The 23,008-nt window shown below is 42.3% G+C and overlaps 1 protein-coding gene and 1 pseudogene across 2 annotated transcripts in view; one reads left to right on the forward strand and one right to left on the reverse strand.

Annotated features, from left to right (window-relative positions):
- The window catches only part of ptgir (prostaglandin I2 receptor), a 63,766-nt gene extending 53,505 nt beyond the window's left edge, over positions 1-10,261 (reverse strand). The window contains exon 1 of the mRNA XM_021587411.3: positions 8,796-10,261. Within this exon, the coding sequence (XP_021443086.1) occupies positions 8,796-9,623 (828 nt within the window). The 5' untranslated portion in view covers positions 9,624-10,261. The remainder of the gene's footprint in view (positions 1-8,795) is intronic.
- Positions 10,262-11,790: 1,529 nt separating this feature from the next.
- On the forward strand, positions 11,791-13,528 carry LOC149971212 (uncharacterized; annotated as a pseudogene). The gene is made up of 2 exons (XR_016492624.1): positions 11,791-12,576; positions 12,738-13,528. The product of XR_016492624.1 is annotated as an uncharacterized LOC149971212 (transcript).
- The last annotated feature ends 9,480 nt before the right edge of the window (positions 13,529-23,008 follow it).

A 23,008-nucleotide genomic window follows, 5' to 3' on the forward strand; every position in this document is an offset into this window, starting at 1 on the left:
AAACACCATGGGACCACGCAGCCGTCATACCACTCAGGAAGGAGACACGTTCTGTCTCCTAGAGATGAACGTACTTTGGTGCAAAAAGTGCAAATCAATCCCAGAACAACAGCAAACAACCTTGTGAAGATGCTGGAGGAAACAGGTACAAAAATATCTACAGTGGGGCAAAAAAGTATTTAGTCTGCCACCAATTGTGAAAGTTCTCCCAATTAAAGAGGAGAGAGGCCTGTAATTTATCAGAGGTACACTTCAACTATGACAGACAAAATGAGAAAAAAAATCCAGAAGATCACATTGTAGGATTTTTAATGAATTTATTTGCAAATTATGGTGGAAAATAAGTATGGTCAATAACAAAAGTTTTTCAATACTTTGTTATATACCCTTTGTTGGCAATGACAGAGGTCAAACATTTTCTGTAAGTCTTCACAAGGTTTTCACACACTGTTGCTGGTATTTTGGCCCATTCCTCCAAGCAGATCTCCTCTAGAGCAGTGATGTTTTGGGGCTGTTGCTGGGCAACACGGACTTTCAACTCCCTCCAAAGATTTTCTATGGGGTTGAGATCTGGAGACTGGCTAGGCCACTCCAGGACCTTGAAATGCTTCTTACGAAGCCACTCCTTCGTTGCCCGGCGGTGTGTTTGGGATCATTGTCATGCTGAAAGACCCAGCCACGTTTCATCTTCAATGCCCTTGCTGATGGAAGGAGGTTTTCACTCAATCTCACAATACATGGCCCCATTCATTATTTTCTTTTACACGGATCAGTCGTCCTGGTCCCTTTGCAGAAAAACAGCCCCAAAGCATGATGTTTCCACCCCCATGCTTCACAGTGGGTATGGTGTTCTTTGGATGCAACTCAGCCTTCTTTGTCCTCCAAACACGACAAGTTGAGATTTTAATCAAAAAGTTATATTTTCGTTTCATCTGACCATATGACATTCTCCCAATCTTCTTCTGGATCATCCAAATGCTCTCTAGCAAACTTCAGACGGGCCTGGACAAGTACTGGCTTAAGCAGGGGGACATCAGTGTGTTGCTGATGGTAGGCTTTGTTACTTTGGTCCCAGCTCTCTGCAGGTCATTCACTAGGTCCCCCCGTGTGGTTCTGGGATTTTTGCTCACCGTTCTTGTGATCATTTTGACCCCACGAGGGGAGATCTTGCGTGGAGCCCCAGATCGAGGGAGATTATCAGTGGTCTTGTATGTCTTCCATTTCCTAATAATTGCTCCCACAGTTGATTTCTTCAAACCAAGCTGCTTACCTATTGCAGATTCAGTCTTCCCAGCCTGGTGCAGGTCTACAATTTTGTTTCTGGTGTCCTTTGACAGCTCTTTGGTCTTGGCCATAGTGGCGTTTGGAGTGTGACTGTTTGAGGTTGTGGACAGGTGTCTTTTATACTGATATCAAGTTCAAACAGGTGCCATTAATACAGGTAACGAGTGGAGGACAGGGGAGCCTCTTAAAGAAGAAGTTACAGGTCTGTGAGAGCCAGAAATCTTCCTTGTTTGTAGGTGACCAAATACTTATTTTCCACCATAATTTGGAAATAAATTCATTAAAAATCCTACAATGTGATCTTCTGGATTTTTTTCTCTCTAATTTTGTCTGTCATAGTTGAAGTGTACTTATGATAAATTACAGGCCTCTCATCTTTTTAAGTGGGAGAACTTGCACAATTGGTGGCAGACTAAATACTTTTTTGCTCCACTGTATATCCACAGTTAAACGAGTCCTATATCTAAAGGCCGCTCAGCAAGGAAGAAGCCACTCCTCCAAAACCGCCATAAAAAAGCCAGACTACGGTTTGCAATTGCACATGGGGACATAGATCATACTTTTTGGAGAAATGTCCTCTGGTCTGATGAAACAAAAATTGAACTGTTTGGCCATAATGACCATCGTTATGTTTGGAGGAAAAAGGGGGATGCTTGCAAGCCGAAGAACACCATCCCAACCGTGAAGCACAGGGATGGCAGCATCATGTGGTGGGCGTGCTTTGCTGCAGGAGAGACTGGTGCACTTCACAAAATAGATGGCATCACGAGGCAGGAAAATTATGTGGATATATTGAAGCAACATCTCAAAACATCAGTCAGGAAGTTAAAGCTTGGGTCGCAAATTGGTCTTCCAAATGGCATACTTCCAAAATTGTGGACAATAAAGTCAAGGTATTGGAGTGGCCATCACAAAGCCCTGACCTCAATCCGATAGAAAAGTTGTGGGCAGCAGCGTGTGCGAGCAAGGAGGCCTACAAACCTGACTCAGTTACACCAGCTCTGTCAGGAGGAATGGGCCAAAATTCACCCAACTTATCGTGGGAAGCTTGTGGAAGGCTACCCGAAACGTTTGACCCAAGTTAAACCATTTAAAAAGGCAATGCTACCAAATACTAATTGAGTGTATGTAAACTTCTGACCCAATGGGAATGTGATGAAAGAAATAAAAGCATTCTCTACTATTACTCTTATTACTCTTAAAATATAAGTGGGGATCCTAACTGACCTAAGACAGGGAATTTTTACTAGGATTAAACGTCAGGAATTGTGAAAAACTGAGTTGTAAATGTATTTGGCTAAGGTGTATGTAATCTCTGACTTCAGCTGTATATCGCGGGTCACTACATCATCTACTTGAAGTTCATTTGAACTTGTTCTTTTATCAAAATGCGTTATTATGCAGAAATGCCTTCTGGAACATGTGAACTTTCATATGCCTTAATAACAAACGTGAATTCCATCTGTAAACACAAATAAAATGGTTAAAATACGAGCCTAGTTGATTTAGCCACAGAAAAAGTCAGCAACCTTCCCGCTAGCCATGATTGGCTAAGATAATGAGTGGGCTGGACATGACGAGAGATGAGTTCCATATAGCACGCTTCTGTCCATTTGAGCTGGTTAATATTTGTAGGTAATCCTGTCTAACGTAGCTTTAAAAAAATATATATTTTCATTTCAAGTTAAAGTGTACTGTTAGCTAACTAGCTAACGTTAGCTGGATGATCTTAAGTAAGCTAACGTTATGTGTATGATCTTATTATTTGTATCTCAGAGCCACTTGCTTGGCTATTTATAGCCTAATGTTAGCTAGCTAACGCTAGGCTCTGGTTGGTTAGCTACCTGCAGATTCATGCAGGGTAGTAACGTCATGAGTTGGGATTATTATTTACTTAGCTACATTTCTTTAAAAAAGACTCCACTATGCATGTAACCATTTCCGGTTCATTCGTAAATTCAGTCTGGCCATCAACTCCGATTTCAGAGCCCTCTCGTCTTAGTGTGCCAGAGCGCAGAATAACTGATGAATTTACGAACACTCAACACCCGTTTAATATGGCCGGTATCAGTAAACCGGGAAAAAAAGTAATTCAATTGTTGCCAGCAGCACAGTTAGTCACCAACGCTCTGGATAACATGAAAATAGCCTAACCAGCTCTGGTAGGGTGAGTGAAATGGTCAGAGTGGGGTGTTCTCTCATTTTTGTCTGGAAGTAGCTAGCAAGCTAGCTAATGTTAGGCAGTTAGCTTGGGTGCTTGACTGCCGTTGTGAGGTCAGAGCGTTTGGATCAACCCTACTCATCAGCCAGAGCATCCAGTGTGTGCTGTGAACGCTCTGAATATACATTAAGTTGAGACCCAGACTGAGTTAAAAAATATATATAATATACACACACAGTGAGCACCATAATTCATTGGACAGTGACCATTTTTTTGTTATTTTTGTTCTGTACTCTAGAACTTTGAGTTTGAAAGGATACAATGACAATGCGGGGGAAGTGCAGACTGTCAGCTTTAATTTGAGAGTATTTTCATACATATCAGATGAATCGTTTAGAAATTATAGAAGATTTTGTACATAGTCCCTCCCATTTTCAGGCATCAAAAAACATTGGACAGTTTAACATAATGTAGAATAAAGTAATCATTGTTAATATTTGGTCACATATCCTTCGCATGAAATGACTGCTTGAAGACCACGAAGCATTGACGTCACCAGACGCTGGGTATCTTCCCTTGTGATGCTCTGCCAGGCCTGTACTGCAAGCCGTCTTCAGTTCCTACTTGTTTCGAGGACTTATTGCCTTTAGTCTCCTCTTCAGCATGTAAAATGCATGTTCAATTAGATTCAGATCCGTTGATTGACTCAGCCAGTGAAGGATTTTCCACTTTTTGGCCATCAAAAACCCCTTCGTTGCTCTAGCAGTATGTTTAGGGTTATTGTCTTGTTGCATGATGAAGTGCAGGCAAATGAGTTTGGAGGCATTTGCTTTTATCTGAGCAGATAAAATATTTCTGAAGACTTCAGAATTCATTGTTCTACTTCTGTCTGCAGTCACATCATCGATGAAGACAAGTGAGCCTGTTCCACTGGCATCCATACAGGCCCAAGCCATAACACCCCCTCCACCATGTTTCACGGATGAGGTGGTATGCTTTGGATCATGGGCATGTCTTTTTTTTCTCCACACTTTCCTCTTTCCATCACTCAGGTACTTGTTAATCTTTGTCTCATCTGTCCACAATACTTATTTCCAGAACTCTTGGGGCTCTTTTAGGTGCTTTTTTAGCAAACTGTAATATCACCGTTCTGTTCTTCAGGCGTATCAGTGGTTTTCATCTTGTAGTGTACCCTCTGTAGTCCTGCTGGTGTAGTCTACGTATGGTAGACTTTGACACATCTACACCTGCATCCAGGAGAGTGTTTCTGATCTGTTGGGCTGTTGTCAGGGGGGTTTTCTTCACCATAGAGAGTATTCTCCGGTCATCCACTACAGTGGTCTTCCTCAGTCTACCGTGTCTTTTGACATAATTAAGTTCACCGGTTGTTTTTATTCTTGTTAATTATGAACCAAACTGTTGACTTGGGCATGCCCAGGGTTTTTGCAATGTTCCTGATTGATTGATTTTCATTTCTGAGCCTTATGACAGCCAGGTTCATTTGCATCAACACTGCTGTCTTCCTCATGTTGTCACACGCCAACAACAACCTCTGAAGGCAATAGCAAAGTCTAGAATCAATCCTCTTCATCAACAGCTCTCCTGCATTCACTAACGACACAAATCTGTGAAGCCAATTCAACAAATACTTGTAGTACCTTAAAATGGGGGGACCATGTACAAAAGGTGCTGTCATTTCTAAACGGTTCATCCGATTTGTATGAAAATACCCTCAAATTAAAGCTGACAGTCTGCACTTCACCCTCTCAAACTCAAAGTGCTAGAGTACAGAACAAAAATAACAAAGGAATGGTCACTGTCCAATGAATTATGGTGCTCATTGTAATATATATCGGTCGACCTCTAATACATACATACACACATATGTATGCATATATATACACACATACACATGTATGTATGTATGTATGTATGTATGAATGCATGCATGTATGTGTGTATGTAATGTATGTATTAGAGGTCGACCGATTAATCGGAATGGCCGATTTGAAGTTTTCAAAACAATCGGAAATCGGTAATTTTGGACGCCGATTTTGCAGATTAAAATATATATATATATTTTTTACACCTTTATTTAACTAGGCAAGTCAGTTAAGAACACATCATTATTTTCAATGACGGCCTAGGAACGGTGGGCTAACTGCCTTGATCAGGGGCAGAACGACAGATTTTTACCTTGTCAGCTCAGGGATTCAATCTTGCAACCTTACGGTTGGTTAACTAGTCCAACGCTCTAACCACCTGCCTCACAAGGAGCCCCCGCCTGTTACGCGAATGCAGTAAGAAGCCAAGGTAAGTTGCTAGCTAGCATTAAACTTAATCAATCATAATCACTAGTTACATGGGTGATGATATTACTAGTTTATCTAGCGTGTCCTGCGTTGTATATAATCGATGCAGTGCGCAGTCGCGAAAAAGGACTGTCGTTGCTCCAACGTGTACCTAACCATAAACACCAATGCCTTTCTTAAAATCAATACACAGAAGTATATATTTTTAAACCTGCATATTTATCTAAAAGAAATCCAGGTTAGCAGGCAATATTAACCAGGTGAAATTGTCACTTCTCTTGTGTTTTTTGCACGCAGAGTCAGGGTGGGTATATGCAACATTTTGGGCCACCTGGCTCATTGTGAACTAATTTGCCAGAATTGTACATAATTATGACATAACATTGAAGTTTGTGCAATGTAACAGGAATATTTAGACTGATAGGTGCCACCCGTTAGATAAAATACAGAATGGTTCCATATTTCACTGAAAGAATAAACATCTTGTTTTCGAGATGATAGTTTCTGGATTCGGCCATATTATTGACCTAAGGCTCGTATTTCTGTGTGTTACTATGTTATAAATAAGTCTATGATGATAGAGCAGTCTGATAGAGCAGTCTGACTGAGTAGGTAGTAGTAGGCTGGTAGGCACCAGCAGGCTCATAAGCATCCATTCAAACAGCACTTTCGTGCATTTTGCCAGCAGCGCTGCTGTTTATGACTTCAAGCCTATCAACTCCCGAGATTAGGCTGGTGTAACGATGTGATATGAATTGGCTAGCTAGTTAGCGGGGTGCATGCTAATAGAGTTTCAAACGTCACTTGCTCTGAGACTTGGAGTAGTTGTTCCCCTTGCTCTGCATGGGTAACAATGCTTCGAGGGTGGCTGTTGTCGTTGTGTTCCTGGTTCGAGTGAGGAGAGGTACGTACAGAAGCTATACTGTTACACTGGCAATACCAAAGGGCCTATAAGAACATCCAAAGGTATATGAAATACAAATGGTATAAAGAGAAATAGTCCTATAATAACTACAACCTAAAAGTTCTTACCTGGGAATATTGAAGACTCATGTTTAAAGGAACCACCAGCTTTCATATGTTCTCATGTTCTGAGCAAGGAACTTAAACGTTAGCTTTCTTACATGGCACATATTGCACTTTTACTTTCTTCTCCAACACTTTGTTTTTGCATTATTTAAACCAAATTGAACATGTTTCATTATTTATTTGAGGCTAAATTGATTTTATTGATGTATTATATTAAGTTAAAAGTGTTCATTCAGTATTGTTGTAATTGTCATTATAACAAATCATTTTAATTAAAAACATTTTTTTTTTTTAAATCGGCTGATTAATCGGTATCGGCTTTTTTTGTCCTCCAATAATCGGTATTGACGTTAAAATCATAAGCGGTCAACCTCTAGTATGTGTGTGTGTGTGTATATATATATATATATATATATAGTATATACACACACACACACAACATTTTGGGGGGTTGGGGGCCCCTAGCAGCCTGGGGCCCTAAGTGACTGCTTATGTCACTTATGCATGGAGCCGGCCCTGCTCAGGTATCACACGCCCAGGTCCAATCTGCAGGGGAATGTTTCTTACCGTCTGCATGTGAATCAAGCTGACTACCTACACATTTAGAAGTATTTGGTTAGCTTTGGATTTCAACAGGTATGCCAAATCATTGCTGGAAGGTGGAGGAAATTCTACCCCCACAGATACCGTATGGTTGAAGGAAGCCAGGACATGCCTGTATATTTCCCTCAGATATCAACCACAGATCCTGACTGAGACTACACTTACAGAGTTCCTTAAAAACCTCCCTGTCAACTTCCTGTCTCATCATGGAGTATCACCCACAGGTAGCAGAGAGACCTCAGGGAGATGGTTGGTATTGAATGACTTAAAGAAAAAGGGAACAGTTGACATTACAGTTAATTACCCTCATTCCTTGTAGTTACTCTAACTACTTTGGTAACTGGAATGTCCTTAGTTGAACAAATCAATGATTGATGATTAAGTGATTAAGTTCAAAGGAAACTGACAAGCTTATTTAGTGTGTATACTCAAAGCAGTGACTTTCAGCAAAACATAGATTGTTTTGGTATCAACCCTCACTTTATCTGTAGTTCTATAAATGAGTGAGTGAGTGAGTGAGTGAGTGAGTGTGAGTGAGTGACTGAGACAGCCAGAAGGGCCAGAGTCAGGGACAGGAAGCTGCCTCCAAAAGGTCTGTGTCAAACCCAGTGAACAACACCCACAGGTAGGGATAGCCCAACAAGGGACCCGACCCATGGCCCTCTGGAAAGGGAGGGAGGGGCCAGATCCAGTCCTCCAGGGCTGACAGATTTAGCAGACACCTCTCAATTAGAGGGGCAAAACATCAAGGTTCAGTTTTATTTACTATCCAAATAATGACTGTCTGGTTATGCAACCAAGGGATAAACCTCTCTGGGGAGTGGATATGTTATAATGAACGGCCTCATGGGAGTAGAAGAGAGGAGACTGGCCTGCTTGTTTTTTTAAACAGTTTCCTCCTGGGAACAAAGGTTTCCCCCAGATCTGATACTCTCTTAAAAACAGGGCGGTTCTCATTTCACTTCAATATCAAAACACCAAAGCGATCTAACAGTGAGCGTGACGGCGCGGCATGCCATTGTTTACACAGAACGCTAACATGACGTGTGCATGGAGTGACATCAGGAGTTGAGAGAAGTGGTTTTGAATGGCTAATAGCCAGAGTATGGCAGTGTACTCTAGGGTCACGACTAGGTATCAGACAGAATCACATACAGAGAGGATAAGACAATTGAAGAGACACAAATAGTTAAAGATTTAAGAGTTAGTCAGAGAAAGACGTCAGTCACAGGGAAAGTAAGTGAAGACAGTGAAAGTCATAAGAGTTTGAGTCACAGATGATGTGTCAGTCATAGCCAGGGGCCACGCATACACACACATAAACATGCACACACAGGGATATGGGTCAGAGAGAGAGAGAGAGAGAGAGAGAGAGAGAGAGAGAGAAAAAAAAAAGATAAACTCACAGTGAGCGGCAAGGAGCAGACAACGAAAATGACCGTCATGGAGGCCAGCAGCATCAAGTGGTCCATCTCCTCCTCCCCCTGTCCGAACCAGCCCAGACTCATCTTCCTCTTCCTCCCTCCGTTCACCACCGAACCACGCCGTGTCATCTGGCTGCGGTGCATCCGGCACAGGCTGACAATCACAGAGCCGTTGCACACAAACACTGCCACGATCAGCAGCGCCATGAGCGAGGCGTAGGACAGAGAGAACGCCAGAACCTTCCTCTCTTCGTCCACCCCCTCGCCTGCCGCCTCCATCTTGATGAAGCACCATGTGCCCGGGCAGTACTGCTTGTGGCGGCCAAAGCCGAAGAATGGCAAAACACAGAAGGCGCAGGTGAAGATGTAGATAAGCAGGAGGGCCACCTTGGCGAAGCTGCGTCGGACGCACTTGGAGTAAAAATAGGGGTGGCTGATGGCCAGGCAGCGCTCCACGGCCATGGCACAGAGGATGAGCATGGAGGCCAGGCCAAAGAAGGTCATGGCAAAGGCAAAGAGGCCACAGAGTCCCTGGTCCCCAGTGAGCCCCAGCAGGGATCGCTGGCGAGCATAGCACACAAACACCAGGGGGCTGAGGAAGCAGGTTCCCAGCAGGTCAGTCAGGGCCAGTCCCGTCACCAGGATGCAGAAGACAGAGGACTTGGTGCGTCGCTCCTTCTGGTGGACCCCTAGGATGGCCAGGGCGATGAAGTTCCCCATCACCCCCAGGATGAACATCACTGTGCTCACCACCGGGTTCCCGTCCGTGTGGATATGGGTGCTGTTCTCACAGCTCTCGTTCGACAGCATGCCGAGGTTCAGTGTGTGTTTGTGTTGGTTGTGTGTGTGTCAGGCTGTAAGGGTTGTGTTGTGGTGTTGCCCCCTCAAGCTCTTGAAGTCACCCTTTTTTTGCCTAAATCCAATGACATGGTGGCATGTTTTGTTGAATTCACGTTAGTGATTACTCAACCAAATGTAAATCACAACTAAACATTGAATTGACGTCTGTGACCAATGGGATGGCATTGCTGAATCAGTGTTGATTCAGTGGATTTCGCCCAAATTGTGTCCGTTAATCTTGTTGCTCTTCTGCTAAATTTCGAAAGTCTCCAGGGTCTAAACACGGTTCTATAAGTCCTATTTTATTTAGTGCTCCATTGCGCAAAATGTATATCTGTGCCTATATAATCCAGATAATCGACGTAAGGGCAGTTCAAATGATATTCGCATTCATGAGTAATAAATAACACCTGTGTATAATAACGAAACAAGCTCTCAACTCTTACCAGACGGCTCTCAATTGGCGACAAATATCAACTGCCATTCCTTATCTTTTGCTCAGTATGTCCTACAGACCCCGTTAGCGACAGTGCAAACGCTAACGTTTAATATCCTTCTTCTGAAACTCAAACTCTCCGACTGTCGCACGCATCTGTCTGATATCTACTGATAAACTAGGTAGTGCGCGTGCCACTTTCAGCTCTCTCCTTCGCGCCCACGCGTAGCCCGCTCTCCCTTTCTCTCTTCTACGCACTCACATTCATTCTCTCTCTCGTAGTCTCCGAGACGGTTATAAATACTACTTTAGGTCAGATTACTTATTAGAAATGATACATGACCGTCCGTTTTTCGAGGTAATTTTTGGTACGTTTTAAAATGTTTCATTATTTGCATATGGCAAAATCTTTTTATTATTCTTTATTTTTCTCTAAACATTAAGCAACAAATAAAACATTAAGAGGGCACGGCCACCTATTGATGAACAACAAGAACCACCGTGGACTATTTTCTGTAATTTAAAAAAATAAAAACCATGTAATTACCTACAAAGTAATATTTATTTTGAATCTATTTGAAATAAACCGAATTTATTTTCCGGAAAATTAATGGTTTATAAATTGTATACCCAATTAATGGGCTAGAATTGTGTACAGCTATGTATAACGTGTCTAGGATTTTTTGAAATATCGTTCTAAAATCTTTTGAATTTTGAGATTTTAAACCAGAATACAGAATTCAACCCAGAATTCCCAATCTCATTATGATGCAACAATTAGGCGAGATTCCTTGGCTAAATATTACAATTCTAGAACGTTACAACAAACAGAAGAACCAACGAAAAAAAAAACGTAATCATTCACTTAACCATAACTTAATTGTCTACTTTTTAAACTCTTTGTAATTGGACGAAATTTGCGGAGGTGAGACTGAATCTGGAGAATGAATCCCAATAGCTGGTCAGAAAACAACAGCCTAATGTGTAAAAATTCTGGCTTTTAAGTAAATCAGTAAAGGTATGCCTACTCACTAGCATGTACTAGATTATACCAATTACCCCGAGGGTAACTGAAGTTTGAAATCTGGCATGGTCTAACAGTTTTAAGAAAATGACAGGAACAAATAAAAAATAACTACTACATGTTTCTCCATATATCAATGCAGAGATGGGTTAGTACACTGGAGAAACAATTGACTGAAAGTGAGGAGATGGAGAAAGGCAACACGATGAGGGAGGAATAAGAGAAAGAAAGACAAAGAAATGGAAGAGCTGCTGACAATGAGAAAGGAGATTAAGACTTGTAACAAGGTAGACCACAACCGATGGAAGCTGGAGAGAGAGGTGTTGGAGAAAGTCAACAAGGTGAGGATGGAACCAGAGCTAGCAAAGAGAAAGGCTAATTGAAGAGTTGCTGAGGCAGATAAGGGAGACTGAGGCTCCTATTGAGGTACACCACTACCAATGGAAGCTAGAGAGAGAGTTGTTTGAGAAACAGAGAGAAAGCGTAGTGTCAGAAAGAAAGTAGATGGAGCTCAAGATGGCAAAGCTGAAGGTGCAGAACATACTGAACTTGGCTGCGATAGGAGAGGTGACAGTGGAGAGTACTAAGTACTTAGCTGAGAATGAAACGAAGAGAGAGAGAGATGTTGGAGGATCAGAAAAAGCTTAGTGGCAGACAAAGAAAAACTAGAAGTCAAGATGACAAAGGTGACAATGCAGAACATACTGCACTTGGCCAAGATAGGGAAGTTGACAGTGGAGAACACGAGGCTGTCAGCAGAGAATGAAAGGCAGCGAGAGGTGTTGGACAAACACAGAAAAAGTGCAGCAGCCGACACACAAACCTTCATGGGCAAGGTATCAAAGGTGAAGATGTCCTTGGCCAAGTTATGGAGGTTGAGACCGGAGAACAAGAAGAGACTGTTAGCTGAGAATGAAAGGGTGGTGAAGGAGAGGGTGAGCGAGAGGAATGGATGGAACCTCATAAGAAATGGTTTGAAGGCAGATTTGGCCAAAGCAGACCTGGAGAGGAATCAGACCTTAGTAGGCTGGAAGGAGGACAGGGGGAGATGGGCCAAGGCCAAGGCTGGCCTACAAAGAATCTGGGATCAACAGGGGGAAAGATGGATGAAGAAGAAGGAGGAGATTAAGAGAAGGAGCACACAGGCAGCAGAGGAGTGGATGATTGTACTGAGAGAAAAGGAGAGAGCGATAGAGGCCCTGGAAAGAGAAAAGATGAGGATTCTTTGCCTGCATGGACAAGAGAAGAAGGGATGGGAGATGGAAAAGGGAGAGATGGAAAAGGAGAAGTTGGAGATTACAGGGGAGCGGGAGAGAACGAATAGTGAAATTGAGAAAATGCAAAGGGAGAAAGACAGATGACCAATAGAGAAGAGAGATATGGTGGAGAGGATGAAAGAGGCATACATAAAGCTGTGCCAGATGCAGACTGCCCTGAGGTTCGGAGAGCAAGAGAAGCCACAGGTACAGTACTCCGTTTAACCAGTCACACTTCAGGGCAGTCACAAGTCACCTCCTAATGGTTATAATATCAGATTCAATAGATTAAGTTGACTGCATGCTAGAGAATGACTAATAATAATATCTGAGATCACTGATTAACATGTATGGACTTTCTCTTTCAGAAGGAATCTAAAACTGCCCAGAGAGTCAGGGCAAAGCTAGAGAAGAAGAAGAGGAAAGAAAGAGAGATGTTGGAGAAGAACAAAGTGAAAGAGCTGCTCAGAGCTAGAAAAGCAGAGAGTAAGGAAGAAGTGATGAAGAATAAGGAGAGGGTGAAGGCCCACCTGGACGAGGTGGCAAGGAACTATAACTGTCACGACCTCCGCCGAAGTTGGTACCTCTCTTTGTTCGGGCTGCGTTCGGCGGTCGACGTCACCGGCTTTCTAGCCATCGCCGCTCCATTTTTCATGTATCCATTTGTTTTGTCTTGTTCCCTGCACACCTGGTTTTCATTCCCCATTCAATCTACATGTATTTATTCCTCTGTTCCCCATCATGTCTTTGTGTAAGATTGTATGTGTTACGTGTATTTTGTCTATTGGTGTTTTTGTTAAGCGCCAGACATCGGTCCATGTTCCGTGTTTTGGGCACTTGTTTGTGCTTTTGATATTTTACCGGAATAATGTGTGCGCCTGTTCACTTCACTCTGCTCTCCTGCACCTGACTTTGCCTCCAGTACACATCAAGTGACCATAACGAAAGGAAACAGAGGGAGAAAGAGAGAGAAAAGCTGTTGAAAAAAAGCACATGGCAAAGAAAATCACATGGCGTACATCCCAGACAACTGAAGAAGAAGTCAGAATGCAACACAGATGGAAAAGTAAATACCGTCAGCTGGCACTGGTTAAAATTTAAATTCTGTCTTCTTTCATTTAGTGGAATACTTCATCAATTAAATATTATGAGCATTTGACTTATTTGTTCGTATTTATTTCAAAATGTGGTTACTGAATAATGCAATGAAAGTTAACTTGACTGACGTACTGAATCTATTTGAAAGACTGTACTTCCGAGTGCGTGTGAAGTTCTTATCACAGAAGGGAGAACTGAACTTTACCTCCACCTGTTTGATCAAAACATTACTTTGCTTCTTCCTATATCTGTCTCATCTGCACCCCGGGGCACTAGTTTGTCCCACAGAGCTCATTTTTTAACAACATCTATTACATGATGTTGCCAACAGTAGGATACACACAGTCCCCAGAAATGATCAGTCTGCCTGGTGGCCTATTTGCCTATCGAGGCCTGTTACAGGCTCTCATTATAAAAGATTTATATGCCCACAGAGCGTGTTGGAATTATTTGGAAAAATCAAAAAATCCGCAGCAGCTTCACACTAAGTGCACCTGCTGCCGTTCGCCATAGTGTGTCCTTTTCCATTGCGGAACGCTGCCGTCAAACATAACCCGTCATAGCTGCCAAATTAGTCATAACATTTGGGTAGCTCTGTTTTGCCTCGGCAGCATTCTGTTTACCTTTCACCTTTTAAGCAGTCATTTTCTGGACTGTATAATGCATTGTATGGTGGACCAATTTTTCACCCAATGGTTGTTGGGTTGTGGTAAGAGTTTGTTTCTATAACCTATGTCCCATTACGCAGCTAACTGTTTGTCATTTGAATGGGCTGGCCCTGCTTCTTAGTTGTGTGACACAGCATTTCGCTTGAGTTACTGGCCCCCAAAAAAGATGCTGTGAAATGTTACAATAAAGGGCCTGCACTTTGAAATGCCCGAACACATGCAGTACCTTTGATGTAGCAACAAGACTGTACCAAAATGTTTGATGTGGAGCATTTTCCTCATGTCGGCCATGTTCTCTTATCAAACGTATGAGCAGGGCATGCAGTAAAGAAAAGCTAAGGCCTCTACCCCTTTCCCCTGATCTGGCCATCCCGTCTCGCTATCATTCCCCCGTGCTCCCTGGCACCATGAGAGGGGAAAAAGCCCTCACAGATTATCACCGAGAGGAGTGTTTACAAGTCGACTGCCCATAAAACAAAACACAGTGGCATCTTTTAAATATACACCACCCAGACAAAGCCATCGAGAAGGGCATGGGCCACGGAGAGAATAGGCATGCAGAACCAGGGAGACTAGCATAAATATACCAACTACACCACCGATGTCATAACTCTCATGTTATTTACATAGCCCCATATTGAGATAGATGGTTGCAGACAGTTGGGGCTATATGTTGATTCATTGCAGAGCCTCCGTGTTCGTTGGAGTCCTGGGTCTTTAATTAAGTGATAATGCACGAGAAGCCGATGTTTGGAAGAGATATGGGCACGGGTGTTGTTAGCAAACCGTGCCAATATTAGCAAACCGGCAAACCGTGCCAATATATCCTCCAAACACTGGCTTTGAGGGCATTATAACTTTTATACAACGGGTTACCAACATATGGAAATAACTGTTAACATATTTTCATTTAAAAAAAAGTATTTTGATTAATTTATTCATACTACAGTATTTCATCCTTCCTCAAGATATATCCCGACACAAATCTAGGGTTGCTACCCTCGATTCTAATGTTCCATTGACATACTGGCTGGGAATATTCTTATCTCTTGCTTGCTAGCTAGCCAACTATAGCTAACTTCCAGTCACGTCAAACAATGCAGCCAGAACAACAACAGTAGCTGCATTTGTATTTGTTTAAGCCGTTTTCTAGTGCTATTTATTTGGATGCATCCATGACAATGAGCTAATGAGGCGTGATTTCGCCTGGCATAGAAAATGTGCTTCCTCGTTAGGACACCGTTGTTCAGAGGAGTTAGCCAACAACACAGCTACCAACAATAACTTCAAACTGAAGCTGGAAAGACTGCAAACTAGCTGCACTTCGTTTCGTTTGAACTTTTTTCAATTTACATTTCTTTGTATATATCCGTAAAAATTATGCCAGCTGGTTCATGATTTTGACTGGCTGAGGGAAGCTGCCTGCCTGTCCCGTCCCGACTCCTGACACATTCAATGCTATGAGACAGCTGGAGAAAGATTTGGAATATTGAGTCAATGTTGCAAATGTCTATGTGAGAGACAGACAGCGAGGTTTATGCAAATGTCCTCTGTTGAAAACTAAATGTTAGTCTAAAAGAAATGTGAGATACTGTCTAGATGCTTTTTATAGTGGAGATCAAGTTTACAAATTGCCTGGGCTGATGAGACAGTGGATTGCGCAGTCTGATGGAACAGAGTAAATAGGCATTTTAACGTCATAGATTTAGCCGGTGGTAACTTGTGGAATAGACACCGGCTGGAATGCAGTTTTAACCAATCGGCATTCAGGATTAGACGCACCCATTTTATGATGTACAGTAGCTTATGAGTAAACTGAGGATAATGGTAGAGGTAGTGCATGTTAAACCTATGCCTGTTTCCCCAGGATCATAGGGTTTACTCTCGGGTTTACTCTCGGTGAGGAACATGTTCGAAGAACATACTGTACATTATTGATTGGCATCTATTGATGTCTTCAGTTATTGCTGTTATGCTTCATTGCTTGAAGAACAAACAGGTTAGGTAAGTGGTCCAATGGCATATTAACAACCTCCAGCCAACATAATGTGACCTTGTGAAGTATTATTTGAATTAAATCAATGCATCATTGCGACAAACCACTATGAAGTCACTTTTGTCTTGAATTTCATAAGGTTCCACTGTTACAGCTGCCCTGGTCTGTAATGGGATCAGTGCCTGTTTGGATACTTTCACCAGAGACCAGAGGAGAAACTGAAATAGAAAAGTGAAGTGGACTATCGGAAATAAAATGCGGAATTGAGGCCTTTGACAGCCACATTTTTACATTACTGACGTTAAATATCTCTCTGAAATGATTTTAACAAGATCCCTGGCCTGGGACGTCAGTACTGACGGTAATAGCGTAAACACCAAAGCACTCTGTGTGCATCTCCGGTTTGGCCGCACAGCAATGGTGTTCCTGGCCGGGAGTTAGCCTGGGAAAAACCAATCTTCAGAAGAATGCTGCTGTTTCTTTGAAGTCTGCTCAGTGATCCTCTCTGCTCACTCATAGAGAGTGACATCGCACCTGTGATCTGTTCTAGTATATTAAGACTGGCTTGTCATGTTCTTCAGAGGGTAGAGGTAGAAGCTAGTCAAGGTTCGCAGTAGCAATAAATGCAGCAGGTCTGAGACATCTGGTGATATCGTGCACTCTCTTATGCATGCAAGCCCACACAAGCACACACACAGGCATGCACATTTGCGAGTACACACACACACAAAGACAGATGTTGGTGAGCCATTCAGCCACCACAACAGGAGTGTGCATTCTAATGGTATGATGCAGACACAACCGCATAGCAAGACGTCTCTATCTCCTATCTGGCCAAGGAGAGAGCATTGGACTGGTATTGTTTATAAAGGCCACAGGACATCAGTCCTTAACAGTCGAAATTGAGGTTGACAATTGAGGATAAACAGGAATATTAGAAAGGACGTGGGCATGTGACTCAAACTGCTCCAGATGATCCCATAGTTGTTTGTACCCTCAAACATACCCGACTGACTGGAGCTGCTTCGACCACAGATTGAAAGTCCTCTAAAGAGCTGTAATTGGATTTACGTATTGTTTCAGTGCCATCAGCCCAGGTCACTTTACGTGTGTGACGTCCCTCTATGAAACTGTTCAGTCAGAACTGATTGATTTACTCTCTAATGGATATTACAGGCCACAACTCTCAAACTCATTAACTTTTTGTCCCAATACCTCTTTGTTTGCCACACTACCTGACCGTTCAGTACATCTGAGTTGAGTTAGATGAGACATCTAACAAGTAGCTCTAAAGGTATCACTGTTCATCATAAAGTCATGAAAAGTCATGAACATCAAGCCAATTGCTTTGTCTTGGCTCAGGCATAAGCAGTGGCTGTGTCTGTTTTCTGGCCCCTGTGTTTGTTCAGTCTGTGTTGTGGTTGAGTTTAAGATAGATCCCCCTGTCTGGTAAACATTGTTTCTCTGTCTCGGCTGTGTCAGAATCAAAACAGGCCCTCAGTCAAGATGGATTACGTGGCACATGATGAGATTGATTGACCACCTCCGATCACATGCATGCACAGACAGACAGACAGACAGACAGACAGACAGACAGACAGACAGACAGACAGACAGACAGACAAGACAAGACAAGACAAGACAAGACAAGACAAGACAAGTCAAGAGGAATGGCCATTACAATTATGAGTTTAAGATCCTCCATGGAGATGACTGGAAATTGGTTTGTTTTACAGTTTATCGTCAGTGGTCTGGATTTACTTTACGTCTCTGTGATTTCCATTTATGAATTGAAATGAAAACAGTAAATCAGCTGGTCTGGATCTGGGTCCATGCTTGACAAGCAGTCTTTCATACCACTTACCTGGAAGTGGGCTTTTATGAAGTGTTATATTACCTGATAAACATATTTGTTAACACTTTATTTGGATAGTCCATCTGTAGATGCTCTACAGACTCGGTAGCGTTTCAACTAACTAGCTACTACCCCTTAACCCCAACCTTAACCCTTATCCTGACCATAAACGTAACCCTTACCCTTACCCTAACCCAACCTTAACCCCATACCCTAACCCTTATTCTAAACCTAACCCTTACCTTAGGAAGCAGTTGCTTATCAACAGATAGCTTGTTGATAGTATGACCATCTGCAGCATCTACAGATGGAACATTCTGACTATCCAAATAAAGTGGGACCACATATTCATAGCATATGAATATCGATTTAGTGAAAGAGCGTTATGAAACTGTATGATAAAGCAATAAGATACTACTATCTGTGACATGTTCACAGTATATTAGAACAGCCCCCAATTACTTGTTCAAGCAAATACTTCCTTGTTGATGACACATCTCTTTTTAGATGTGTACACAACATGTACTGTAGATGAGGTGGCCAAGCAAGTCTGACTCAGCGTTAAATGTAATTTAAGTCCCTGGTTCACTGGGCACTTCCCTCAGCTCAATTTATTAGCTAATGTCAGAAAGTGTGAGGTTTAATATAAAGAGAGTCATGGTATAATATAGAGGTTTCATCATGGTTTTATATCATGGTTTAACATATTTAATACCATGCATTTCTGGATGTCACAACTAGGTAATACATCATTTTGTGAGAATGGATAAAGAGCGAGTTATATTTCAACCTTGAAGAGTGTGATGGATAGAATGGAAAATGTGCTGTGATGTGGTTCTATTGCCTCTTCTGCAATCAAAAGTAGACCGTTATTGGGGACACAGAGATAAATCTCATACTGTAGATACTCAAAGTTTCCAGCATTGTGGAATCTTCCAATGACAGACATTCCAGTTGAAGAGAATGTAAAGCTACAAGGGACTGTATGCTTTTTCTTCAGTCTGTCTGGGAAATGCAGTTGGACTATTATGGACAATAATATGTTTTTGTTCAAAGACTTCCAAAAATAAATTTGATCAAAATGAAGTAAATGTGGTCTTTCCCATTTCTGTGGTGAAATCTATTCTGCTGTTGAGGCTGTCCTGAAGAAAGGCTATCAGGTTGCTTAATTTGGGGAAAACCACACTATGACGTTGTATATATTTTCTTTCCTCTATTACATTTATTTTCCTGGGTTTATTATTTGGAAGATAAGAATCAGGTTTAGGTTATAAGTAATGGAAATATTCAGTTTGAGCGTGCTGGCACGTGTGCATGTCTTGTTGTTGCGTGCATGTCTTGTTGTTGCGTGCATACCATGTCTCTGTGTTTGTGTTTGTGCATAAGAGAGACATATGGTCAAATGTGCTATCTTGCCAAGCCCAAAGAGAAGTAACTTCCTGTAACTGAGAACCCCCCCCCCCCCCCCCCAAGAAAAAATATATGAATGGATCTTTACGGGAAATGTTAGTGCAGTCTGGGCCACATCAGGACAAGGAGGAGAATTTCCTAGATGAGGGGCAACAAAAGTTTTCTGTGGCCCACTACAATAGGAGGATGGCGAAAGGGGAGAGAGTGGAGAGAACATGGCTTGTCTATTCCAAGCAAAACGATGCAGCCTTCTGTTTTTTCTGCAAATCTGCACTTTTTGCACCAAAGTATGTTCATTTCTAGGAGACAGAACGCGTCTCCTTCCTGAGCGGTATGATGGCTGCGTGGTCCCATGGTGTTTATACTTGCGTACTATTGTTTGTACAGATGAACGTGGTACATTCAGGCGTTTGGAAATTGCTCCCAAGGATGAACCAGACTTGTGGAGGTCTACCATTTTTTTTCTGAGGTCTTGGATGATTTCTTTTGATTTTCCCATGATGTCAAGCAAAGGCACTGAGTTTGAAGGTAGGCCTTGAAATACATCCATAGGTACACCTCCAATAGACTCAAATTATGTCAATTAGCCAATCAGAATCTTCTAAAGCCATGACATTATTTTCTGGAATTTTCCAAGCTGTTTAAAGGCACACAACTTAGTGTATGTAAACGTCTGACCCACTGGAATTGTGATATATTGAAATAATCTGTAAACAATTGTTGGAAAAATTACTTGTGTCATGCACAAAGTTGGGCCTAACCGACTTGCCAAACTGTAGTTTGTTGACAAGAAATTTGTGGAGTGGTTGAAAACGAGTTTTAATGACTCCAACCTAAGTGTATGTAAACGTCCGACTTCAACTGTATATTTGCACAAAAAAAATTTATGGGCATAAACATAGAATTACATATATATTCAGTTCAGTCTGGTTTTAGACCCCATCATAGCACTGAGACGGCACTTGTGAAGGTGGTAAATTACATTTTAATGGCATCGGAACGAGGCTCTGCATCTGTCCTCGTGCTCCTAGACCTTAGTGCTGCTTTTGATACCATCGATCACCATATTCTTTTGGAGAGATTGGAAACCCAAATTGGTCTACACGGACAAGTTCTGGCCTGGTTTAGATCTTATCTGTCGGAAAAATATCAGTTTGTCTCTGTGAATGGTTTGTCCTCTGACAAATCAACTGTAAATGTTGGTGTTCCTCAAGGTTCCGTTTTAGGACCACTATTGTTTTCATTATATATTTTACCTCTTGGGGATGTTATTCGAAAACATAATGTTAACTTTCACTGCTATGCGGATGACACACAGCTGTACATTTCAATGAAACATGGTGAAGCCCCAAAATTGCCCTTGCTAGAAGCATGTGTTTCAGACACAAAGAAGTGGATGGCTGCAAACTTTCTACTTTTAAACTCGGACAAAACAGAGATGCTTGTTCTAGGTCCCAAGAAACAAAGAGATCTTCTGTTGAATCTGACAATTAATCTTAATGGTTGTACAGTCGTCTCAAATAAAACTGTGAAGGACCTCGGCGTTACTCTGGACCCTGATCTCTCTTTTGAAGAACATATCAAGACCATTTCAAGGACAGCTTTTCTCCATCTACGTAACATTGCAAAAATCAGAAACTTTCTGTCCAAAAATGAAGCAGAAAAATGTATCCATGCTTTTGTCACTTCTAGGTTAGACTACTGCAATGCTCTACTTTCTGGCTTTCTCATGCCGTCCCTGGAGGGGGTGCGTCACCTGAGTGGGTTGATTCACTGATGTGGTCATCCTGTCTGGGTTGTGCCGTGGCGGAGGTCTTTGTGGGCTATACTCAGCCTTGTCTCAGGATGGTAAGTTGGTGGTTGAAGATATCCCTCTAGTGGTGTGGGGGCTGTGCTTTGGCAAAGTGGGTGGGGTTATATCCTTCCTGTTTGGCCCTGTCCGGGGGTGTCCTCGGATGGGGCCACAGTGTCTCCTGTCCCCTCCTGTCTCAGCCTCTAATTCTCTCCTTCTTTCTCTCTCTCAGAGGACCTGAGCCCTAGGACCATGCCCCAGGACTACCTGACATGATGACTCCTTGCTGTCCCCAGTCCACCTGGCCGTGCTGCTGCTCCAGTTTCAACTGACCTGAGCCCTAGGACCATGCCCCAGGACTACCTGACATGATGACTCCTTGCTGTCCCCAGTCCACCTGACCGTGCTGCTGCTCCAGTTTCAACTGTTATGCCTTATTATTAATCGACCATGCTGGTCATTTATGAACATTTGAACATCTTGGCCATGTTCTGTTATTATCTCCACCCGGCACAGCCAGAAGAGGACTGGCCAACCCACATAGCCTGGTTCCTCTCTAGGTTTCTTCCTAGGTTTTGGCCTTTCTAGGGAGTTTTTCCTAGCCACCGTGCTTCTACACCTGCATTGCTTGCTGTTTGGGGTTTTAGGCTGGGTTTCTGTACAGCACTTTGAGATATCAGCTGATGTACAAAGGGCTATATAAATATTTTTTTATAAATTATATTGTGTTTGACTAAAACCAGGGCTTGAATTGAGTGGGGGTATCACATACCCTTTGTTAAAGAAAAGGGCAAAAATTAAATCTATTGTTTGCTGTATATTTTGAAATAAATACTTAAAACGTATCCAGATTATATCAAGCGTTCTTATCAGAACTCAGGATAAGACCCAGATGCAGACAGTTAGAGTCACCGGTGTTTATTGACCCAAACAGGGGGCAGGCAAAAGACAGGCATTGTCATAATCCAGGGCATAGTCAATAAGGTACAGAACAGCAGGCAGGCTCGGGGTCAGGATAGGCAGCGGTTCGTAAACGGGTCAGAGTCAGGCAGGTACAGAACAGCAGGCAGACTCAGGGTCAGGGCAGGTAGAATGGTCAGAACAAGAGAAACTAGGCAACAGAACTTGATAAAGCAGGGAGACGGGAAACCATGCTGGTAAGACCTGACAAGACAAGACGAACTGGCAACAGACAGAGAACACAGGTATAAATACACTTGGGATAATGAGGAAGATGGGCGACACCTGGAGGGGGTGGAGACAAGCACAAAGACAGGTGAAACAGATCAGGGTGTGACAGTTCTATAACAATAGTTAACTTGTGATGTTTTTATGGTATTAACAAGCTCTAATATCTGCGAAAGACATGACTCCGATGTATATGGGAATATGCTGATTCCCCTCTATGACGATCTGAAGTTAAACTGCGGCCTATAATATTCAAGGAGATAAAAACAATGTACTTTGCTATTCTATTCATATTAATTTACCTTTTCTCTTTCTGAAAATAGATTTTTGTTTAAACCCAGGCAGCTTTTAGGGAAGCACTTTTGTTGTTTGGCTATACAACGGACGAGTAGCCAGCAGTTGAAGCTTACATTTTTCTGCGTCAGTAGAGCCTCTGTCTGGGTGTAAAGGTAACTTTTGAAAGTGCCATGCTTAGATTCATAAGGATGTTAAAGATGCAATTATTTGCAAACAGCATTGCAAACAAGACGCTAAGAATGCCTATTTCTCTGTCCATTACTCCCTGAAACTTCTATTTCCATTATCCACCTTTCTTTTGAGACTTTCTCAGCTCAACATTTTCTTGATTGCAA

This window comes from Oncorhynchus mykiss, chromosome 27 (genome assembly GCF_057628025.1).
Source record: "Oncorhynchus mykiss isolate SJ-2025 chromosome 27, ASM5762802v1, whole genome shotgun sequence".
Lineage (NCBI taxonomy): Eukaryota > Metazoa > Chordata > Actinopteri > Salmoniformes > Salmonidae > Oncorhynchus > Oncorhynchus mykiss.